Raw genomic sequence first — 23,546 nt, forward strand, 5'->3', positions numbered from 1 at the left:
GTCCCCAGCACAGAGTGTCAGAGCAGGACCCCTGCCTGTGGTCACTGTCCCCAGCACATGGCATCAGAGCAGGGCTGCTGCCTGTTTCTGCCTGTTCCTGGCTGTTCCTGGATGTTCCTGGTTTTTCCTAGCTGGGGTCACTGTCCCTAGCACAGTGTCAGAGCAGGGCTCCTGGTTGTTCCTGCCTGTCCCTGCCTGTTGTCACTGTCCCTATCACGTTTATCGCCTTGCCATGAGGACCAGCTCACTCCCATGCACTGAGAGCCCTGGGAGGACAAGGGGATATAGCACAGCTCACCATCCATCTCTGGGGTTGTCTTGGTTGTTTTTATTTGGTTGCTGGTGGTGTTAGGTTGGAAATTGTGCCTGTCCCTTGCTGTCTCTTTGTACAGTGAATATTGTAAGAGGGCTCATTTCCACATGGGCCTTAAAGGTGAGTAGTTACCAACTGGTCAGGATCCATCTGCCTGAGACTCACAGAAGTTTAGGTATGAAATGTAAGTATAATATGAAATCCAGGAAGCACGGGAACACTCTGCAGGTCACCCAGAATCCCACCAGTTGTTCAGATTTTTTTTTTCCTTTTTCATAGCTGTTGTGATCCAGGTGTTTAAAAGTCACTTCAAGAGCAATGTCACTCACATATTGAGGCTTGAAAAATGCAGATAAGATTTTCACTCTTTAAAAATAATTTTTATGTATTCTTCTGGAAGAGCCACATTTTGAAAAAGGTCTGTAATATGGCCTAGACTAAAATGTTGGTGTATATCTCTCCCTGTACACATGCACGGATAGCTGTATATGTGTGCGTATAAAATAATTTTTGATTGTGTATCTGATTTATTATCAGCCATTTGACATAACAGTATAAACTGTCTCAAACATGGCTGAGAAAATAAAATGAGAGGGTTGTGTTCTATGTGATGATTGTGGGCTGCTGGGGTAAATTGGCTCTTTGCAGGTGCCAGCATTAACACTTGTTAGCATCTTGTGTGTGGTGGTTTCTTGGACAGCCAGCACACCTTTATGACCAACCAAAGTTTCATTTCCATTTCTTACCTTATGGGCTGGCACATTATGTATTATTTATTAAAGCCATGCTTCTAATTGGTGTTTTGTCTTAGTACGGTGGATTCAGAGAGCACTTTTTGTTCAAAATCCTGTTTCCTTTATTGAGTCCCTGCTGCCATCAGCCATACACTCTCAGTCTCATGCTATTTGTCTCGTCTACCCCAAACATAATTTGTGCCCGTTTCTTTGAATTTTTAAATTGCGGAACTGAAGGTTTGCGTTTGAAATCCACTTAAAATTCTTTATTTCAAAATGAGACAAAGTAAGATGATTTATGCCTATTCTGAATATTTCCATGACTTTACATGATATGAAAAACTGCTCTTCCCAGCTAGCAGTTTTATTTTATTCTACAGAAATAAATATAGCTGTTTTTTTTTTTTTTTTTTTAATTCTTCAAACATAAATTAATGATAGTTTAATCAGTTTTCTGGCTGTTTACATTTTTTTTCTAGTCAGTTCTGCATAATGATATTTTTGTACATTATATTATGATATAAAAGTAAAATTAATAGCTGTAAAAAGTGTCAGAATTCTGCTGTAAGGGTGTGCAATATTGTTTATTAAAATTACGCTGTTTAAAGAACATTTTACTGAACTTCGTTTTTCTTGAACTGCATACTAATTTTAAAGGTCAGTGTGGTTAGTTACCATAGTAGTGACCTAAAAATAACCTTTCCAGTGTACCTGTATATTTCTGATCTGTAGTGTTAGCATTCAGAAATGTTCTTTCCCTTAGAGTTTCAGCAGCTAAATAAGTTGCAACCCCTTCAGCTATACTCATAAAAATTTGCTTCCAGACAACATGGTCTGTTTATTGTGTAATAATCGAAATGGCACTAAATTGCAATGATTGCTGAACACTTAGGAATTGCATTAACCACTTAACTGCTAAACTATTTTCCATTCTCTTCCTCACTGTGAAGTATTATATTGATTTTCCTCTTAGTTGGAGCTGCTTATCCAACCTCTGAGATGAACAGAATATTTTAGTAGCCTCGCACGCTGTCATATTTTGAGTCAACCAGCAGTGACCTTGGCAATGAATTTTCTGGAGATTTTTTAAAAAGCTATCAAGCAGAATAGCTTTGTGTGCAGCCGTGTATCTTTACAGAAAATAGAGGCAAACACAACACGTCTCTGCTAAGTGAGTTTATTAGTACATTAGATGGAGGATTAAACCTTTCTCTTCCCTCTATGCTAGATGGGTTATTTCTGGTACTTTTAATACGCTGCTGCTAAGACAAATTGGTGAATAGTTACGAGGCCTTATCCAGGGACTTAATCGCAGCATGGAATGTGGTGCTGGGAGTATAATTAAAAATCTAAATACAGTGATAAGTGAAGGATTTCAGTGGTGCCCTTGTATTCTTGGGGGGTGTTGATGAGTTTTTTGTTTTCTAGCTATTGTTCGTTAACTGAGGCAAAACACAAACATCAGAGCAGTATCAAACTTCAAAGCTCCATGGCATGGTTAGCTAAACTAGTTGTGTTGCCAAATATTTTACTTGCAAATTGATTTCCTTTTTCTCTCATAGGTTTATAGAGTTAAATCCTGATCCTGTTTCTTTCTGAGAAAACTTGTCAGAAAAAGCAGAGGGGCTTTTGGTTTGCTTTTTTGTGGGGGGAATTTTTGGTTGGTTTTTTTTTTCCTGAGCAGAACCTTTCTGGAATCTTGCCGCAAAAAAGAAACGGGGGGGAAAGGCTGCTGCAGGTAAGGAAGAGTTAACTGGAAATGGAGCGGGGATGCTGGGGGGCAGCAGTGCTGCAGAACATAGCAGTGTTCGTGCGAAGGCAAGTCATTTCCCGAAACACTGCAGACACATGGCCCGCGGCGCTCTAAAACCTTTGGAGACCAAAATGGCTCGCAGGAGTTAGAAGTAATAAGGTGTTTTTCCCTTCTTTCTCCTTCACTGAAATTCTGTAAGGTTGCTATGCATTACCAAGGAACAATGCCACTATTTTTGTGTTTTATATGGGTATTAAGATCCATTACAATTTGACATTTTTAAGATTGGTTATCCTGTAGTTTGGTGTTAAATTGAAGTTGTTTGTTTTGAATTTAATTCTTTCATTTTTCAAAGGAAAAAAGGCAGCACTGCTGTGCTGATAGCTTACTGAAGTATGCCAGGATTTGATGTTTGAATTTAATGCTTGCTATCCCAAACTATAGGCAAAATTATCTGTAAAAGAAGTCTTGGGGTTTATATTTCTTTTAATTTTTTTTTTTAAGTCTGAAAGGTGCTTTCTGGCTAGCTTTTCCCAATCAGGTTGTAGAAAGATACTGCACATCTAATATCTTCAAGGCAACCAGTTTCTGGGATTATTTTTAACACTGTGTTACACACCCAAGTCGTATTGTGCTTAATGCAACCTGCTTATGATTATTATAACCCTTCATGTTTGCAGCAGCTAAATAAACTCCACATCAAATAAATGACTGCAGAAACATTATTAGGCCAGCAGCAACATTAAGGACATCTGTTAACTCTTTTTTCAAATGCCCTGTCCTTACTGTTTATTCTAAATGTTTATGTTGTTAATTACTACGTAAGTACACGAGGTAGTGTTCAGCCAAAGCTGTGGGGAGCAGCTGAGGAGGATGAGACAGGCTGGTGTCCCATGGAAGGCACAGGGGCGTGCCTGCAGCCTGGTTTAGCAGTGGGAGATGGGCACAGAGCAGTGGACAATCCTGGATTTCCATCGGGGTGGTTCCACCAGGGGTCAAGGCACAGTCTGAGCAGCTTTCCCCATTCAGGCCCTAAAAGTCTACGTTGTTATTAGAGCAGGGGGAAAAAAATTTGCTATGAAACTTCCTCTGTCAAAATACATTTTTGTCAAAGATAAAATGTTTAGCAAAAATACATCTGTTTCAAAAACATATTTGTCAAGAAGGTTTCTCAGCTCCGAGATGACATTTCCAGTGAGAAAGTGAGTCTATTGCCGAGTGGTTGCAGCCCAGATGCAGAAGATGAAAGATGAATAGTGCCTGAACCACTGGGCTGACAAGTCTCTCTGCCACTCATGTTTGTTATAATGCAGGATGAAAACATTGTTGAGAATTGAAATGTTTTCCAGCTTAGTCTTTATTACAAGGTAAAATGTTACACACTAGAACCCAACTTATAGTTCTTTTAAACATCAATACTTTACATTTGAAATTCACCTGGGATACCGGGTTTTTTGCCAGCTGGCACCAAGAGTGGTCCAGGCTCATCTTCATTTGTAATTCAGTGAGTGGCAGATACCTGCTCATGAAAACAAACAGGATGCTGTTTTTCAAAGGTTAGATGGAACTTGAGAGGAGCTCTGGTAAATTAAAACAAACAAGCAATAATAAAAGGACTTGCTGCAATTCTCTAAAGACAGAGTCTAAAAAGTTTCTGTTGGGAAGTTTGCCAGAATACTGAGAGCTTTTCATCAGCATGACAGAAAAAAATAGATGCAAAGTAAGGAACAACTGTGTTTAGTTTCTGTCATCTGAGCAATGTCTGATTTTGAAATTGCAGTCTTGCCTCTGAATGAGACTGAAGTAAAGCTGTAGTACATACTGTGAGTATTCCCAGTTCAGGTTTTCCTTGCAGTTCAGCGTTGGCTCATTGCAGAGTGGCTGTGGAGGATCACAGCTGTAAGAAGCCTCTCCTTCCTTCACCCTGCAGCTGCAGGCGGGCTGGGCAGACACGGCAGGGCTGGCTGCGGGCAGAGCCCGGCCCGGGCTGGCTCCTCTCCCTGGGCTCCTTCCCCCGGCCCCAGGAGGGCTGGCCCTGCCCGGTGCCTCTCCCTGGCAGAGGTGCCCAGGGGTGCTCCCCATTGCCGGCCAGATAAGATCATGGCCTGGCCAGCTCCTGGTCATGGGCCATGAATTATGCACCCGGGGTAATTAGAGGGTTTTGTTCTGTGAATCAGGATTATGCTCCTGCGGTGCCACCTAGGAAAGCCTGAGACACTGCATAATAAAAAAGGCATTTTTATGCAGAGGTGGAAATATTTTGAATGCAAAGAAGAACTGGTGGGGGAGGGCAGAGCCGATGTCCTCGTGTATTTGGGGGAGAAAAGTGCAGCTCAGTTGTTGACCATGACAGCCACTACAGCTCCCATGCATGGTGGAGGACGTGGGGGATGGAGGAAGAGGCTGTTGTAGCATAAACTCCAAAAGAAACAAACCCAAGTAGAGTTATAGGATATAGATCCATTTGTGTGGCTGGAAAACACGTGTGGCATTTTATATTTAGGGACTCTGTATATTTGTAAAGGCACTGTATACCATCTGTGTAATAGGACCCAGGTTACAATTAAAGTCAATATTCCTTAATTAAACCATAGATTCCATTACATTCTTCAGCTGCATAGTTTGGAAGACGTTTGAGGTAACACACTAGTATGTAGTTTTGACTTCTCTAACCTCCATGCCTTATGTTTGTGCCTCAAGATAACATTGAATAACATATTTAAACTGCTCATGTGTGAAAAAGCAAAATTATATCTCACGAACTGATTTCTTCACACATTCAAAAAATCAAATTTCGCTTTTGTTCAGAGACTAAACAGGAATCCAAAAGGAGGTGATGTGTGTACACAAGATGTGGTATTTCAAAATGGAGAAGATATAAATACTTCTAATGAGAAGGCATTATACTGATTCTAAAAGTTGAATAATTTTACAGAGATACTCTTTTACAAATGTAGTTTTCATTGTGTAGGCATTACAGTCTGGTTCAGTTGATAATGAGTCAGAGAAGTTTACTGAGCTGTTATGATTTACTGTTTTGAGTTGAATATGGATATTGTAAAATAGTAATTGTTGATAATCATATTTGATTCTTTCTTCAGTTTCATCATCCATAAGAACTGGTACTGTCAAGTACTATAGTAAAAAATAGAGGGGCATGTTCTTGTGGCTGGGATTAGTATATATTAAAATTTTTTTGTTTTCCATATGTCTGTGTGTATGTAGTAGTTTTGCATGGCTATGTATAAATTATACCAAAGCCACAGTCTTGCATGGATTTTAATTACTATGTACCTATTTTTGAAGTTTTTGTAAATGAAGTACACTAAATTTGAAGGCAGTCCACCAGATGAGCTGTTCTAGCTGGAATTAGAGCTCACTTTTGAATTCCAGCATCTATATGAAATAGAACATGACATGAGATGCAAGTCTTAAAAGTAAAACAAAATAAAACAATAAAACACCAAACCAAAACAAAAACCCTACAGCCCAAACAACACACAAACCCAACAAACCCTAATAGTAATAAAAATTTCAAATATCTTCTCTCAGTTTACAGAATCTGTCCAGTTTCCTGAACTTTGGATAGAACTTAGATTTTGGCAATAAAATTAACATTTTATTGTTCACTATGATGCTACTGCTTGCGTTTTATGGGTACAGAGCAGCAAGGCAGTAAGGGGTTATAGTGATGGTGCTGTTTGTGGAAAAACTGAATTATGCCCATGGTGGGAGGTGGTTAGACAGCCGTGAAGTCTGCTCCTGGACAGTGTGGGACCTGGAATCTGCTGTGGTGCCACTGAAGGGCATGCCCTTTTCTAAATGGGAGCATAATGGAAACAAAGGACTGGGGAAATGAGTCTGTAAAGGATACAGAGGGATCTGGAGCTATATTTTTCTGAATGAAGAATGAACCAGTCACAGATTTATCTTTTTACTGAAAAAAAAGGCGGCCTGTAGCTCTGAAGGCATAATTTGTTTAAGACCCTGGCCAGATGAAGTCACCTGGGGAGCAGTGGAGGCTTCTGAAGAGCAGTCTATGGTCTGGCCGTGCATTTTGCTGCAATTTAATTTTAAAAGAGTAAGTAGAACCAAGATCTAAGAGCTGTGGCAGTTACTGGGAAAAGCTGATGTGGGATTATTGAGGTTAGAGTTCAGAAGGAACAGATGGTAAAAGAGCTATAACCTACTGTACCATATGCTGCTGCTGCACGCGTTCAGGTAGCACATTATGTGTACAGTGGGGAAAGAGCAAGGGTCCTAGCACACATTTGTAGAAAGATCAAAAAAGAGCTTGAAAAATTGATTTCATAATTTCAGGCCAGGTTAATGAGAAAGATGTAATTTGTTAAACCAAACACCAGAGCTCACCATTCCAGAAAGGTATACCAAAAAATAGGCATAACACATAACTGCATCTTTTCTAATTCCCCGAAAACAAAAATGAAACTTGTGTTTCAGGAAGTGTTTTGGGCTTGTTAGACTTGAATTTCTGGGGAAAGTATTTGAAGAAAAAACCAAATTCACAGCACTTGAATTCAGAGCATTAAAAACAGGTTACGGTTTGATTTATGATTTTTGTAGCAGGGGCCAGATTCAAAAGAGCATGCTGTCTGATTGAGGTGCCAATGAAATGATAGATTCCTCACTGGAAACAACTGGAGCTTCACTGGGTTAGAGCATGTCAGAAAACCTGACTGCTGATCTAAAATCTCCACTGATAATACTCAGACGCTTTTTAACGAATCTGATGTGATACCATGAAAACAGGAAGGTAGAAGACGAAAGAGAAAAAAGGGTTAATCAAGTCAGAAGTACTGAGAGAAGAAGTGGAATAGTAGCAAAGAAGAAAAATGAAGGCAGAGAGTTGTGATTTGGAGTGGTGCTAAAGAGCCTCTGGGCTTGAGATTCATCTCGCATTTTCTAATGCTCATGTTGTGTTGTATCATAATGCACTTGCTCCTGCTGGAGCTGCTGTGCCTCCCCTCCCACTGCCAGTGGTGAAAAGGGCAGCAGCAGCACTCGGTGCTGTGGAGCAGCACTCGGTGCTGTGGAGAGCCCGGCCTGCCAGGCTGCTGTCCCTGCTCTCAGCAGTGCTGCAGGCCCTCGCTGTGTGCCCAGGCTTTGCCTGCTGCTGCCCTCTCCCAGCGTCTGCCCCTTCTCCCCATGCTGCCGTGCCTTGTGCCAGCTCCACTGCCTTTTGTTTAACTCGGCCAAAACATCACATCACGAGCCTCTGGTCTGAGCCAGTGCTTTGCTAAAGGCTTTTCTTTTGTAGTTACAGCCTCCTTTTAAATACAATATTCAGGTTTATTTTGTTCAGGAGTAATTAGATCTGATAGACTTGTCAGTTTATACTTTGATTACTGTCAATTGTCAGGACCCATCTGTAAGAGCTCTTCAGAATGTATCAGATGGTTGATCAGGTGATTTTGTGTCTGGCTTAGACTTATTTCTGTAATATATTATAGGGTCTGTTTTAATTAGAGTTGTTTGTTGTGGAGCACTTGATTTTGACTACCTGTTTTTTAAATTTATTTTAAATAATTGATAATTATATATGTTGAGGGTAATTTTAATAAAGGAAAGGTGGTGATAGTTGTGACATATACTTGTTAAATCTTTTCTTGAGGTAGTCTGAGTGATGTTCAAATCTATCAGAACAGTAAAAATGAAAAGCTAGAGATAACTAGGAGTAGAGCTTTAACATCTGATAAAAATGGTTTTCTGGATCACTGTGTCTCCTCCATGGTCATCTATAGATAGAAGACATTTATTCTTCATAGATATGGATTGCCCAATCACTTTGTTACAGCAAGATAGAGTTGATTAAAGGATCTTTTGGAACATTTTTGTGATGCATTTAATCCCACTGTTTGTGCAGTGAGGTAGATCTGGGACAATTGTGAATGTGAGAAAGGGTTAACTTTACAAAAGACAAGTATGTTTGGGTTTTTTCAAATAGCTCAGTTTGAAATTTAAGGTTTCTTCTTTGTTGTTGGCTGTGTTGAATGTGTCTTTAAAGGATTCGTTGTTTGCTTTGTGGTGAAATGGGCTGGAGGATGATAAGGATTTGGGAATTTGTGAAGAGGGGATTACAGGGTTTCTAAAGTGCAGAGCAAAGTTGAAATTGTCAGTAATGTGTTTATAAATTAAAATCATCTGCTTGTTACTCAAGGCTTGACTGTCTTATTTTGTCTAAGAATGAAGGGAGAAGAAAAACCTGGATTGACATTTAGAGGTGAGAGGACAGTACGAAGCACAGGGTTGGTTTTGGAAGTTCAGGGGCAGAGTAGGTAGGCAGTCTAACGCTGTGATGCAGAGCAATCGGGAGTGTTGGAGACATGCAGATCACCAAGTATATCTGCTTTGAGTCCTGGAGAAGTGATCCTGGTGTGGCAGGGAGAGTCAGGAAGGTGGCAAAGGACTTGAGAAAGAGCATGATGGAAGCAGCACTGGTGATCAGGACTCAGTGCAGGGACTCTCTTCATAGTGTGGAAGGGAAGCAGTGCAGGCAGTGGGGCTCCTTTCAGGTTACTGATGTCTGTAGGAATTTGTTTCCTTTGGGGAGCCTTTTTTCTGAGAGTTCTTTGTGCCAACCTGAGTTTTTAAAATGTTTTTGGAACAAGCAAGCCACTAACTTAAAAAGAACCAAGAATGAGACTTAACTGTAAGAAATGTGAAGAAATCAAGAACTGAATGGCTGAATGATCTGGTAACTTCTCCCTGCTGGACTCTGTCATTTCTCCCTAATGTCTAAAATGCACCAGCTTTAATTATATTCCATGATATTTGCAGTAATAGAGTGTTAGCTGTCTTCCACCTTTTATTTACAAATGTTAATGTCTTGTTTCCTGCACACTGGACTGTGTTCCGGCAATGTGCTTATCCTGCAAGCTGAAGGTATTAGCATTTAGGGCTTAATTTTATTGCCACTCAATCCAGAGATAACTGCATTGCCTGCTTTATTTTGGTTTGTTTAATGGGCTGGGTACAGGTAAGGGCCCTGCACTACCCTCAATCCACAGAGGAGCCTGTGGTAATTAAAGGAAAGGTTTAGATCACTCTTCAGAGAGAGTGACTAATCCACCTGCAGATTTTACACAGGAGGAAAGTCCTGAGGAGCTGCTAGATCTGTGGGTGTTTTTGTCCTTTGTTTGCCAAATGGTGCACAGAGTCCCTTGATTGGCACTTGCACAGTTGCTGGGAGTGAGCAGGATGGCCAACAGCTGGAAACACAATTATTATAAAGTCTGGGTGTTATACATCATAATTAGGCTTAAGAACCGAAAGTCAGCTGAGATGAATGAGGGCAATTCATGCTCTCAAGAGCTGAGAAAGTGGTGTTGTGTTTAAGATTGGGATCCTTTTCTCAGTGTCTGCTGCCTGTCCCCTCCCGTGGCAGGGCTGGCAGGACATGAAGCAGCTGGGTGGTCGTGGCTCTCAGCTGGGTGTGTGTGGGAGTGCTGACCTCCCACCAGAACCTGCTGTCCCTGAGCCTGTCCCCTCCAGCCGTTCTGCTCAGTGTCCTCAGCAAGAGACATGCCAAAAAGCAGCCTTTACTGTATAGCAATTATGTATCTTTTAATTAGATATTGAGACAACTAAATTCTACAGTTATATGTGCCTAGAGATTGATGAATGTCAAGAATATTTTAATTATTTTATGTTTCTGGTTAAATGAAAGTCACAGTCATACAGGTTAGAAAGGGAAGAGCCACCCACTGTGTAAAACTGAGATAGTTTCAAACTAATATCAAGGATATTAGAAAAACTCAGATGGGAATCAAATATGTCTCAAGGAAAATGGAATTCTGCAAGCTGGGCTGTAGGGCTTCTCCCAGAGCTGGTTTGATGTTTCCTGACTCCCAGTGTAGGAGAGTGCAGGGATGTACAGGGTGACTAGGCTGGAGCAATGGAGACAAATCCTGAAAAAAACCTCAACAAAACAACAGAAAACAAGGAAAAAACCCCAATGTTAATATTGAAAGATGAGAAGGGTAAAGCACCACAATGCTTGAAAAATAGCAATAAAAAACTTCGGCAGGATTAGTATTTCAAAGGGAGCAGCACTTGATTAAACATTTGGAAAGCATGCGAGTAGAAACATTCCAAGCAAAATGAAAATATATGTGTATGATGGAAACAGGATAAATAGAATATTCCACTTATAATTACCACAGCAAGAATGCAGCCTAAACTTCAGAATTCTTAATCAGGTAAAATTGTCATTGCTTTCAAGTCCAAGTAAGGCAGTGGGTTGTGTTGAGTATGAGATGCTTGTGGATAAAGATGTTGGCAGGACCCTGAAGAGCAGCTGCTCTGAAGAGCAGAGGAGCAAAGGAAAGGAGAAGACCCAGAGCTTGCACCAGCAGCACATTTTGGGTGTGCTGGAGGACACGAGGCACTGTGTTCTTACCAGGCACCAAATGGGCAGTGGGGGTACCAGAAGATCTTGGGAAGGTCAAAGCTCTCTGCAGAATGCAGAGCATATCTCAAAACCAGAGTTTTCTTGCCTCACATCGGTGCAGTGATTATTCAGACACTGCATGGATACATTGATTAAGGAGTGAAAATTAATTGCAGTCTGGTTCCTACCTAGAGTAACCTGTTGAGGACTGGGGACTGAACACCCATCTCCTTTGAGCAAGTAAATGTCATAGCCCAAAGCTGCCTTACTCTTCATCTCATTATTTGGTGGCATTGAGGCAGACTCTTCCTCCCAGATAGTTTCCCACTGAAATGCCTTATAGCCTGCTTTTTGCCCCTGCTCTCATTCAGCTGGGGAGGAAATCCTGTCTTAGAGGGAGCAGTAAGTGGTGAGATTGGAAGAGATGCCCAGTTCCCTCAGCTGGAAGATTTTGGTTTGATGCTGCTTTACCAAGCAGGTTTTTTATTATAATAGTACTTGCATATGTGACTTGGTGTAATGTAATAAAGGCAAGGAGCAGGTACATACAGAATCTTCTGCTTGTAATGGCAGCCCATTTCTTTGGGTTCAAATAACATCAGGTAATTATAAACTGAAGTGATCACATCTGAAGAAAAAATTTTCACGGTATCCATGACTTAGTTTGATTTACCTTCCCCTTATTATTTCTTAATTTAAAAATTACTGCATGCTGTCTTTGAAATGTTGCAATTGTGTTGGTATTTGAAGTACTTGTAAGTACTTGTGCAAATCAGTTTTTCTGATGTTTGTCTGCAGGGCGAGGTGTGTGTTTATGTGCCCAGGGGAAAGGAGATGCATTTGCATCCAGGAGGGTGTAGCAAGTGAACGGGTGCCAAAACAGTCTGTAGGAACAGTTGCACTAAAATAATACAGGGTAAAAATGTTGGCAAATGGAAATAATCAGCTTCTGAAGTAAGCATGGAGCTAATCCTCCCTGTAAATGCTGCTCATCTGATGGCCTAAATGATAGCTTTTGGTGATGAACCTTTCTAAAGACACTGTAGAGCCACCATGCTGCACATATGAAGATACACGGTATTTCTGTAGATATAATTATATTTCATAAAGTATTGTTAATCTTTGAGGTGCTGATGAACAGTTATTACATTTCTGTACTTTAGAGGCATCTTAATTTTAGGATGTTTCAGTGAAATCATTACTATTAGCCTCAGTAGGTGTTGAATTAAACCCTAATTTATGTGGGACAGCTAATCATACATAATATTATACCTGTTTTTCGTGTGCCTCTCAGCCAAAGATCTAATGGCATTTTATGCAAGTAAAAACATAATTGCTGCAGAATATCTCCAGAATGTTTCTTGTGATTCAAGACCTCTTATTCCTAAGAGCAGACTAATAGATACCTTATCTTCCCACTCCTCTGCAGCGCATACAGCTCACAGAGACAAAATTCCTGGTCTGTTTTACTCTATAGCTTGGCTTTGAATTGTTGCTGTATGATTCCCACTTTCAGACTTTGGCTTGAAGTGAAGTCTGCCACAAGGATGTGCCATGTAGCCTGGGAAAAAACCCAGCGGATCTTTTATCATTATTGCCTTGTCTCTGGCTCACAGAGAAGCAATAGCCGCAGATCAAGACTCTGTTCAAAGCAGAGATGTCAGCACTGAATTGTTTTCTGGTGAAGGAAGGATGGATAAAATATTAAATGCAATCTTCTGCTTGCCCTTATCTTTCTGTTCCCTGGCAGGAATATTGTACTGTATTTCCATGGTTCTGTAATTCAGAGTTGAAGGGATACAGGTTTGTGAAGGAAAAAGAAAACTTAATTGTTAACGGTAGAAATGATTGTTATAAAAATAAATGTAGATGGTATTACATTTGCTTTCTTCTGTGAAAGCACTTCTATCTTGAGCAGGGAACAGCACATTTTTGGGACTTACACACTTTGATTTCCATCCACCTGCTGCTGTAACTATGTAATTTAATTCACAAAGACACGACTACTTTGAGAGCAGTGAGTGAGTTTGCCCATTTTGGAACGAACTCATTGTGGCAGAGATGTGTCTGTCTGCCTCAGTCCCCTTTCCAAGCAGCCTTTAAACCTTTGGGGATCCTTAGGGATCCAGTGGGGCGTTGGGGCCCAGCAGGAGGACAGAGGTAGGAGGGAGATGGAGCTGTTGGCTGGGCTCCAGCACAGAGAGGCTGCCTGGGCTCTGGGGGGAACAGGCGGCTCCATGAGCTTGGGGGGCTCCTGCCTCAGGCCACACCTGGGGCTGAGGAGCCCCTGCAGCCCAGGGGAGCCACCTGTGTCACCTGAGCGGGGACAGGAGCCCACGGGGAGCAGCTCCAGCAGTTTTGAGATGGGTGAAGGCTTGAGAGGCACTTGGTGGTCGGTGGAGGGCACGGACTGCTCCTGGAGAGAGGAGAGGATGCACACGCTGTAGAGGAGCTGTGCTCATTGAGGTCAGTAGTGCCAGAGAACTGTGACACAAATGAGGCTTTGCTGGCCTCTCTGTGCACAGGGCTTGGTGTAGCCTTCCTCACTCAGAGAGCTTTGTTTCTGTGGCAGACTGTTTTATATTTAACTACTGATGTACCAAATCTTTGGTCAGTATTTTATTCTGAACTGTTTGTATTTCCCTTTGCAAGCAGCATGAGTTTTCTCATAGAAGAAAATAATGAAAATAGCAAGCAGGCTGAGAAAGGTGGCCTGAATCTTGTATCATGTCTGATATAAATTCAGAATTGCTTCAAAGTGTGCATACTGAACGAGTAACTACTCTGATTCTTCTGAAGCCATAATTTCGAGCTAGGTAGCTTCCAGCAGTTGAATTAAGCTTGTCAGCCCAGCACTGTTATTTGGAATGCTGTGAGCTGTATCCCCATCAGCTCACGGGGCTGAAGTGCAGTAAAGCTGTTCAGGCAGACAGGCTGTGACTGTCTCAGTGGCTCTGGGATTACAGGTTAACCAAGAGCACAGCGGGGTTACAGATTCCTGCCTCTCATTTTCCATGAATTGATTTTCTCTCCAGCCCTGGCCAAGAGCAGGAGCTGGGGGGAGTCTCAGGTGCTCCCCAGCCCCTGGAGCCCTGCAAGGAGAGCACAGGAGAATGTTTGCTCTCTGCTGCCTGCTGGGCTGAGCTGGGTAATGTGCAGCCGCCACGTCCGAGGCAGCCCCCAGGTGTGTCACAAGGAGGGGTTGAAGCAGGGGAAGAGGCAGTGGGGACAGGAGAGGCCAGGAGGGAAGGGGGTAGGAAGTCGCTGTAACTCCTGTTTGGAAGCTGTCCCAAAATGAAGAGACAGAGAGCTCGTATATAAATTACATGGGGTTTTTTCTGGTCTGAAGGGTCAGGAGGTTTTCCTGAAATTATAACTAGAGGTTCACCGATACCAAAACTAGCACTGATGTATATTTGAGTGTGTGGGATTTGGGAATAGCTTTTGTGTAGCAGGCCAGGAAATAAAGGAGGTAAACAATTTACAAGCATTTATTCTTTTATTAGAGCTTTTATCTGTGTAACTGATTAGTTGCCATAGATACAGACAACACAGGGGCTTGTTTGGGTTGATGAAAATCTGTCATGCTGATAAAAAAAGTGATTTTTCTGAGAAAATTGTGAATTACTTCAATTCACTATTCTTCGCTGTTATTTTCAACTATTCTTTAATTCAGGTATGCAATTAAATAATTATGGCATTTAGGACTCTACTTTTTTATATAGCAGCTGCAGAATATTGAGTACAATGCACTACCAAACAAACTGATTTTTAATTTAAATTAGTGATCATATTGACACATATAAATTACTGTTCTGTCAGCTTACAGATGTGCTTCTGTATTTCTAAAATAATTTTTATGATTATTTTTCACCTTGTAAAATAACTCCAGAACATGATGAGGTAACTGATGGTCTCACGAGCGTGGTTACCAATGTGCACAGCCTGGTGCCACGTTCTGGTGCTGCTCTTCCTTTGCTGAAGTTCAGTATCTCCAGTGACAAATGCAAGGAATATGACTTGGCACATCTTCATTCCAGCTACTCTGTCCAAACAGCAGTTCCTTGCTGAAAATGTAACTCAAGTGACTCAAAAAATAGTTTTATATAAAGAATGTTTTTTTAAATTGTGCAGCTTTTCTCTGGGTGTTTGGTAAGTGTGTGTGTGATGCTCCCAGTCCAGAGTGCTATGGACAGTGGTTTCCAATCAGTTTAATGTGGCCACGTTCCTTCCAAGTGCATTTGTCACAGGTCCTGTGGTCAGGATAAAGCTGAAATTAGTGCTGTGGGCAGGGGAGAGATGCACCATCAGGGGAACAGAGAAGAAGTATTTTTTGAGTCAGGTAGATTTATAATAAATACACACACAGTGGTTTCTTAAGGACTCGGAAACAGTGGGCACAGCCCTGGCAGAGTGGGTGCATGGTCACAGTGCAGTGAAAGGCAGGTCAAGGTGTTCCAGCCTGTAGAAGACAGAGAGGAAGAGTTTAAAGGATTTTGTTTCTTCTGGCAATGCAAAATGTTTCTTGGGCTAAGGTGTGAACTGGAAGCACTGCGGAATACATGGGTTGTGCATGGGCATGTGCCTGGCTCCAGCATGGACGAGCTGCATTTCCTGTGAGCAGTGAGCTTCAGTGCTCAACCAGTTCATTAACAAAACCTGCTCCATGCCGGAGAGCAGAGTCCCTCGGCTCAAATACTCCACGTGCCCAAGGGCTGAGGGCTCCTCCCTGCACTCCCTGCAAGCTGAGCCCCACTCACTGCACCCCATGGAGCCTTTTGTGTCTGTGGTTACAGAGCAGCATTTGCCCCACTGCTGTCACTGAACAAGGTATGGCACAAGCATGAATGGTGCAGTCGTGCAAGGAGTCCTGCTGGCTGTGGTGGACAGAGCACACAGTGCCGTGCCTTGCTCTCAGGCACAACCTCTGAGTAGTAAAATTACCCGTGACTGTATTCTTAATGTCTGGAGTCAAGATCCTAGAGTAAGTATTTCCTGGGGAAAGAAAGGTAGGTTTGAGCAGTAGTAGAGTAAATTTGGGGTATTAAAAGTACTGAAAATTTTACCACATGTCTTAAGAGGTTTGAAAAATAGTTTAAATCTTTTCAGAGATTAAAACCTATTTTTCTCTAAGTTAGAACACTTTATTTTGCTGCAAACCAATTGGAATTAATAAAAACAATGGACTCCTGTGGATGAAAAAATGACTGAACATGTGTGTGCATCAGGTTTCAGTTTAAACTCCATGAGACTGCAGAGGCTGTAATTAGGTCCTTTCCTTTTCTAAACAGTCAGATCACAGTGTTCTCAGGCCCAGTTTAGGAATTTTCTCTCTGTGTACAAAGCCAGGGTGAGGTATTCAGTAATTCAGTAGCGATGAACCAATTAAAAAAAAAAGTAATTATTTAATGTAGCTGTCAAAACAAGTACCCTGATGTTTGTGTTTACCATCACCCGATGTCTGAGCCTTTATGATTTTTGCATTTGATGTTTTGGTTGTTTGCTGTTGTGTGCTCCCCACACTGAGCCCTGCTCTTCAGCAGGCCCAGAGGAGCGACCTGGGGTTCCTGTGGGGACTCCCAAAATGCCACTCGCCTGTCCCAGTGCTTGGGGGAGAACACACTTGTATTAACGGCCTTATCTGCTGAAAATCTTTGTTTTGTTCTTAAAAGGCTCCTGAATTTAACCTGGTCAAGTATGTCTACAGTGAACGTGACTGTAACAGGGTAGATTTGTCCTGAGCTGTGAGTGAGCGAGGTTTAGCCTCACATTTGCACTTGAGCCTTACTCGGGTTAACTCCTAGAGCCTCGGAAGAACAGAAAACACAGTAATGGTGACCCCTCCTGTGGTGTGTTCAGAGCGAGGGCTCAGTGAGGCCGTGAGGGCGGCCCGCCGCAGCCTCAGCCGTGCTGTTCTCTTGCAGGGCGCGGGGCCGTGCGGGGCCGGCGCGGCCGGGCTGGGCACGGGCTCCCCCCGGCAGTACCCGCGGCAGAAAATCACCCGCGTCAACCTCAGGGACTTCATCTTCTTCATGGAGCAGGAGCGGGGCCTCAGCCGCTCCCTGCTGCTCTACCGGGCCCTGCTCAAATAGCGCCAGCGCTCGCACTGACTGCTCCACGGAAGCTCAACCTGCATTCAAAGCTGTCATTTTAATGTGCCTTCTATTTTTTTCAGAAGTCAATGTTCCAGTAATTTTGTTTTGTAAAATTGTCAGACACACGCAATAAATTCCCTTTATGTAAAAAAAATAAAATATATATATATATATAAACCACAAAAATGTGCAAAAGGTTTTAAAATGTTAACTCCACAAATAAAATCAGCATGGAAGTCTTGCTTCATTTGGCCCTGTTAGGTAAGGCTGAAGTAGCTGGTGTTGAAGTTCCACAATGCAAAGGCTCAGCTGAACCATCTCCCGGCCAGGCCTGGCACAGGGGCACAGGAGCAGTCCAGCCTTGGTGTTCACCTGAGTGCTCACTCACGGTGCTTGTTCTGTTTGCAGTTTACCTGTTGCTGTTTAACTTCGTTGTAATGGCAAATTTTTGCACAGCCAAGAGACCAGCCACTGCACACTCCCACAAATTTTATATATTTAGGATTTTTGCTTTTACTGCACAGCTCATTTCCTGAGCCATTTGCTGAACCAAATCTTAAGTGTATGAAATCTGTGTGTGGGGTCTCTGCTGAGTTACCTTGACTTGCTTCCAGTTCTTTTCTAAATCTCATCAACCTTTTGCGCATTTGTAGCAGCTGGTTAGTAACAAGATTCAAAGTTGGGTTTTATTTTCTAAAAAAACGTTAATTTATTTATTGCAAAGAGTATGGTTTAATGGTGGTTTTAAAAGAGACTATTGTTCAGTAAAGATTTTAGGGTATTCTATATGGATTTTTAAAGTCGCTGTAGAGATTTTTGGGGGTTGCTTCTGCTCCTGGAGTGGGGAGAGCAGGAGAGCCCTGGCAGGCACCTGCAGTGAGGACACCTCTGCCCTGGACACCGCAGAGGCTCCAGGGCAGGCACGGGGCTTTAGGCAGGAGGAGCAGCTGTAAGAACCTGAGGGGGAAATGCCTTTTACTGCTCTGCTGAAGCAGAATTCGGGCGCACACAGAAGCTGAGCTGGAGAAATGGGGATGGAACAGGACACAAACGGGCAGGGGCATGAGCTGTGCTGCAGAGCTAACAGTGTTACAGCCACCATGCAAGGGACACACTCGCTTATTTATCTTCTCCGTTTGGACTATGTTACGCTTGCCACTTTTTTGAGGCAATACTTTTTTTTGATGGGAAACCATAGCGAAAGCACAAATAGAACTATTTGTCCAATAGTTTTAAAAACAAAGGTTTTAATTATTTTTTAAGGTTTATGAAAAGCAGAAGAAAATTTATACTGCTGCTATTTAGCCAAAAGATTATTCATAAGGTATTTAAGGCCAGGAAGTGTAAAGTTATGTTTTAAATGTATTGATAATTTGTACATATTGTTTATAAAGGCCTTGTGTTTATTAGAGTTACGTTATTTTGATGATTTCTGTACATACTGGTAAATACCCCCAATTTGTGTGAAAACATACTCCCTTATTTGTACTTATTTTGTAAAGAAATAAAACAATTTACTAAAGTAACACATCGAGTGACATACAGTATTAATTTATCAAACATGAATTTCACATTGTCTTGTAGTTCTTAAGCACTGGTCAGAAACATTTTGCATTAAAATATTAACAGAATACCCACAAACAAATATTAAAACCAAATACTTCAATGTTTTGTTGTGCTGATTCTTATCCTTTGTGAAACCTCTAATAAAATTGTCATCAAACCTCGGTGCCGTCAGTGCAGAGAATGGGCGTGCTCAGCAGTGGCTTTCTGGAGCGAGGAGCCCAACAAGCACAACAGAACATTCCCTTTTCCTTTCTGCCTGCACCGGGGCTGTGACAGCCCGGACACAAAGTGCTTGTGAGGCCTCGTGCCGAGCACGGGGCCAGCTCAGCAACAGCGAATCACAACAGTTTTGCTCAATGGGATCAGGAGAAGAACCAGGCTGTGCTTTGCTTCTTGGCCCTCGCCACGCAAACATGTGCTGGCTGCACCCCACAGCCTCACCGGGCTTCTGTGGTGCTTTAAAACATCTTACTGATGCTGAGCAGTGTTCTTCATTAAGTTATGTTGCTGTGGTTTAAGGCCAGAAGTAAATATTCAAATCAGTTTTTGCTGATATCAATGCCTAAAAATATAGGGAAATAAGTAAAAAATATATAAATGAAACTGTAATAATCTTTAAATAAGTGACCTGAAGTTACTAACTAAAAGAACATGTCCTAGCTTAACTTTTTTTTTAAAGGCATATTTCTTCTAAGAAAGTGATTGTTTCCACATGTCTTCCTCGCCTTTGTGCTGTTTTGCAGTCAATGCTGTGATGTCATGGTTTAAGCTTTCCATCTCAAGTTCACATTTCACTGGGCTGGCGCAGCCTGGAACCCTTTCCAATGCCACCTCAGCAAAGCTGCCCCAGCTACGGGAGCTGCTTTAGTGAGCCATAAAAAAAGACAGTAAACACCAAACTGAGGCAAAACCAACCACCCAACCAAGCACAAATACTTCCAACGTTCCACAGATGTGTAAAAGCACCGTCCCGGTCTGCGCTCCCCGGAGCTGCCGGGGAGAGCCCCAGGGGCAGGGGCAGCCCCTGGGATGGAAAATCACCTTTATTCCCTGGTGAGAGGTAAGAGCTGCACAGGGCTGCTGCCACAAGGGCTCAGCTCACCCTGTGCCCGAGGGCAGGGCAGGAGTGGATACAGGAGAAAAACAAGAACCTGAACGGACTACTGAAGGAGACTTTGGACTGAAAGGTATGAAAGTAATAAATAAAACACTTCTATCTTTTTGTAAGACGTGGCTACATCAAGCTGAATGGAGCAAAGGGCTGGAGAAGATGCAATCAAAAATTCTCACCTCTTTCAAACAGCATGGGAGATACAGTGAATGTTCCACCCTACGTGCTTGTTTTTTGTTCATTTACTTTACAGAAATGTTTATGGCATGAAGTACTGTATAAGAAATGTGCATACACAAATACATGACAATTATACGTTAAGTTCTTTACAATATTAAATGTATAATATACAATTCTACAGATATCTTACATACAAAGGTGAATGTTGTGCCATATATTCAAATATGGCAATGCCTAGCAACTTTAGAATGTCGTACAAGTATAAAACCACAAAATAAAATAACTTTACAACTCTTAAAGTAGACAGATTTGCTCAACTGTTCTGCTAAGGTAGCAGGCCAACTGGTGAGGATTGCCATTAGAGATTTCTGAGTTGGGTGACCAAGGTGAGAAAACCTGCAGAGGTCTGATTTTCTATGGACAGGTATCCAGCCCTTTTCCAAAAATTAGACCCCTGCCTAGATTTTACCTTGGATAGTCAGTACAGCTCATTGCTTTTGAAAACACTAGTCTTAAACGTGACTTTTAAATTCAATCAATTTGCATTAAGAACTGCTGACCACTTAATACTCTGTCCCTTGTTCCATATGGCCATATTTATGCATCTAAAAAGAATTTAATTAAAATTCAGCATCTAAAACAGTATTCCATAAATTCATGTGGGAGAAACGAAATTGTGATTAACACATGAATTAGTGATTGAGGACCCAATCATGCTAAACAGCAATAAACTGGATTTAGCAGAATGCTATTTATAACCTTGCACCTGCAAACACGGTGCTGTCTCCTGAGTTAGAAAGCCCTGTGAGTCAGTGCCAGGTCCTGGCAGAAGCAGGACCCTCCTGCAGACAGACCCCTGACTTTGTTACAGAGAAAGTTACACAGGTAGAGGGCAGCTACAGAATTCAAATTTTAATAATAATTTAAAATAATAAAACAATTTAAACCGAAGGCAGCCTGCTTTCATCTGGCAATGGCAATACAGGGTTTTAACAACTCTTTGCAAGAATTCCAGACCCATAAAGAGTGGGCTTGTCCAAAATTCTCAAACTTTCCTGCTAAGTGTGGGCTTCTAACATGGTTTGCAAATGATTAACAAGGGGTGGCTTGCTCGGTAGAACCACGCTTCTTTGATGATGCAAAACTTAACAGCTGTTGTGTCAAAAAACAAGATTGGCTTTAAAAGAGCTACAGCTCCACGTGGGGTAATTGACCCTCGTGTGATGATGGATGGCATTTTATTTTGTGCTTCCAGATCCCTACTGCTGGAAATATTGCCATAAGTGGGCCTAATTTCTTGTCACTTGTTTGGTTTGGTTTGAGGGGGGTGTGAGTACTGAGCACCAGTGACTATGAATCAGTCCTTTTCTGTTTCTGGATCCTGTTCACAGAGAGAGACCTCAGTTGGAAATGTAGTATAAAAATAAGCCATTTGCTGATGGGTGAGTACAATCACCAGGTGACCGTGGTGCTGGGGGGTAAAGCACGTCTGATATGGAGGAGGGGCAGCAGTCAGGGAAGGTTCTCAGTGCAGTTTTTGGGGTTCTTCCTCCCGCAGACGCCCCCGGCCCCGCAGCGCGGCTCTGGGCTGTCCCTGGGCTCCTGCTGGGCAGCTCCACTGCTTCCATGGCTCTTGCTGCAGAAGTCCAGGCCAGGCCAGGGTTTCCAGAGCTCTGCCTGTTGCACACCACTGCTGGTCAGCCCAAAGTACATCCCAGCCCTGCCGTGCTGTGCTGGGAACTCCACACAGCTGGTTCTCAAACGCGTTCCACGGCTGGCCGTGGGACAGGTAGTTTCAGAATACCACTAACTGGCAACATCAAGTCCAAATCTGTTTGCTAATACTGTCTTGCAAATCCTTAGTGTTTCACATAAGGGACTATTGAACACTTCTACGGTTACAAAGGGGGCAGGGAGGGTCTAGTCCAGGGGCTCCTGTTTTATTCTGATTGTTGGGGTGGGTTGTGCTCGTCTGTCTTCGCGGCACAGCACGTATTCGCTGAACTGGGAGGAATCCACCCCGCCACCACAGGAGGCTGCCACGTTAAATCCCTTCTGAAATAATCTTTCGAGCACCTGCAATGTGGAGGGAAAAAAATCAGATTAATATTTAGCAAATTTTAGTGACAAAAGCCTTCGGAAGCACCAGATCTAAATGATGGATTTAGTCTTTTGCGTTCTCGTTGGATGAATATTGTTCAGCTATAATTCTATAACTTATTGTTAAATGACTATACTGTGATTAAAGTCTCGCTCTCAGCAAACCTCAGTAGAAAACAAAAATTAATCAAAGAAATAAGCACTCTGCAGAGCAGCTTGGTACATTATATAGTAAAGTACTGGACTGTGGTGATATCGATGCTCTCACTGCTTATAGAAAACAACATCAGATTTAAGTTCTAATAAAAAGTTCCAATTATTCATTAGTAATATCAACAGTATGAGAGAAAGGGGGGCTGAGAAGCTCTTCCTTGGCAGATGAAAATCCATTAGGAGTTTGACACATCCACCAGACCTCTGTGGCAATCACAGCTCTTTGCCCTCGCTGGAAGGGAGCAACGCATGGCAGGGACAGGACGCAGAGCTGGGACATGGACAACAGGGAAATGTCCTGGCCCAAGAAAGAGGTTAATCTGTACTGCCCAAATATGCATTTTCTCCTCCTTAAGAAACGTTGATGCAATTTAGATGCACAAATGATGAGAATCCAGAGGCAGCTTTAATTTCTGCAACTGCCACCCAGCACATTTCCCAGGATATCCTGATCCTGGCACTGGATCAGGGCCATTCCTCACATGTGAGCCTGTTGATATTCAGCTTCCAGCAGAGCAGGACACAGCAGGCTTTCCCCAGAGTCAGGTGAGGGCAGGTGCCAGATCCACCTTGGGCAGATTTACAATGCAGGACCCACTCAGGCTCTCCTGAGTCCTGGGCAGCAGCCTGGAAAAATGGTTGCTGTGTTTTCTTCTACTGCCAAACGCCATCAAGGAGCAGCAGCCTGTGCTGTTCTCCAAGAGCCTCACCCAGATGTGGCTCCCACTGTGGCAGCACGAGGAGCAGGGAAGGGACCCCTGGTTTACTGAACCCAAGGATCCCAGCGAGAGCAGCACCAGCCCTGTGGGACACCCCTGTGCACCCACAGCAACCTGCACCAAGCCCTTGGCAGACTTGCTCCTCATCCTAAGTGTCTGAGCCACACATCCACCTCCAGATGGGGTCAGCTGGTACTGGCCTGGGCGTAGGTCCTGGAAGGAGTTTGGTTCAGGGTTCAGTGTCACTGAGCCTACACCACAGCACTGCCCTTGCTCCCACACAGGCCCATGAGAGGCACCGTGCATTTCTCAGGGCACCACTTCTTTTGCCCGAGTGTTGGCTGTGCTTTTG

The 23,546-nt window shown here is 42.7% G+C and overlaps 2 protein-coding genes across 7 annotated transcripts in view; one reads left to right on the plus strand and one right to left on the minus strand.

Moving 5' to 3' along the window:
- LOC134557424 (transcription initiation factor TFIID subunit 4-like) overlaps positions 1 to 18,831 on the plus strand; it is a 150,807-nt gene extending 131,976 nt beyond the window's left edge. For all 3 annotated transcript variants that reach the window (XM_063410413.1, XM_063410415.1, XM_063410416.1), the window contains one exon: positions 17,135 to 18,831. In XM_063410413.1, coding sequence (XP_063266483.1) covers positions 17,135 to 17,302 — 168 coding nt within the window. In that variant the 3' untranslated portion in view covers positions 17,303 to 18,831. The remainder of the gene's footprint in view (positions 1 to 17,134) is intronic.
- KCTD15 (potassium channel tetramerization domain containing 15) overlaps positions 18,536 to 23,546 on the minus strand; it is a 46,331-nt gene continuing 41,320 nt past the window's right edge. For all 4 annotated transcript variants that reach the window (XM_063410425.1, XM_063410424.1, XM_063410426.1 and 1 more), the window contains exon 5: positions 18,536 to 22,238. In XM_063410425.1, the coding sequence (XP_063266495.1) occupies positions 22,083 to 22,238 (156 nt within the window). In that variant the 3' untranslated portion in view covers positions 18,536 to 22,082. The remainder of the gene's footprint in view (positions 22,239 to 23,546) is intronic.

This window comes from Prinia subflava, chromosome 13 (genome assembly GCF_021018805.1).
Source record: "Prinia subflava isolate CZ2003 ecotype Zambia chromosome 13, Cam_Psub_1.2, whole genome shotgun sequence".
Classification (NCBI taxonomy): Eukaryota; Metazoa; Chordata; class Aves; order Passeriformes; family Cisticolidae; genus Prinia; species Prinia subflava.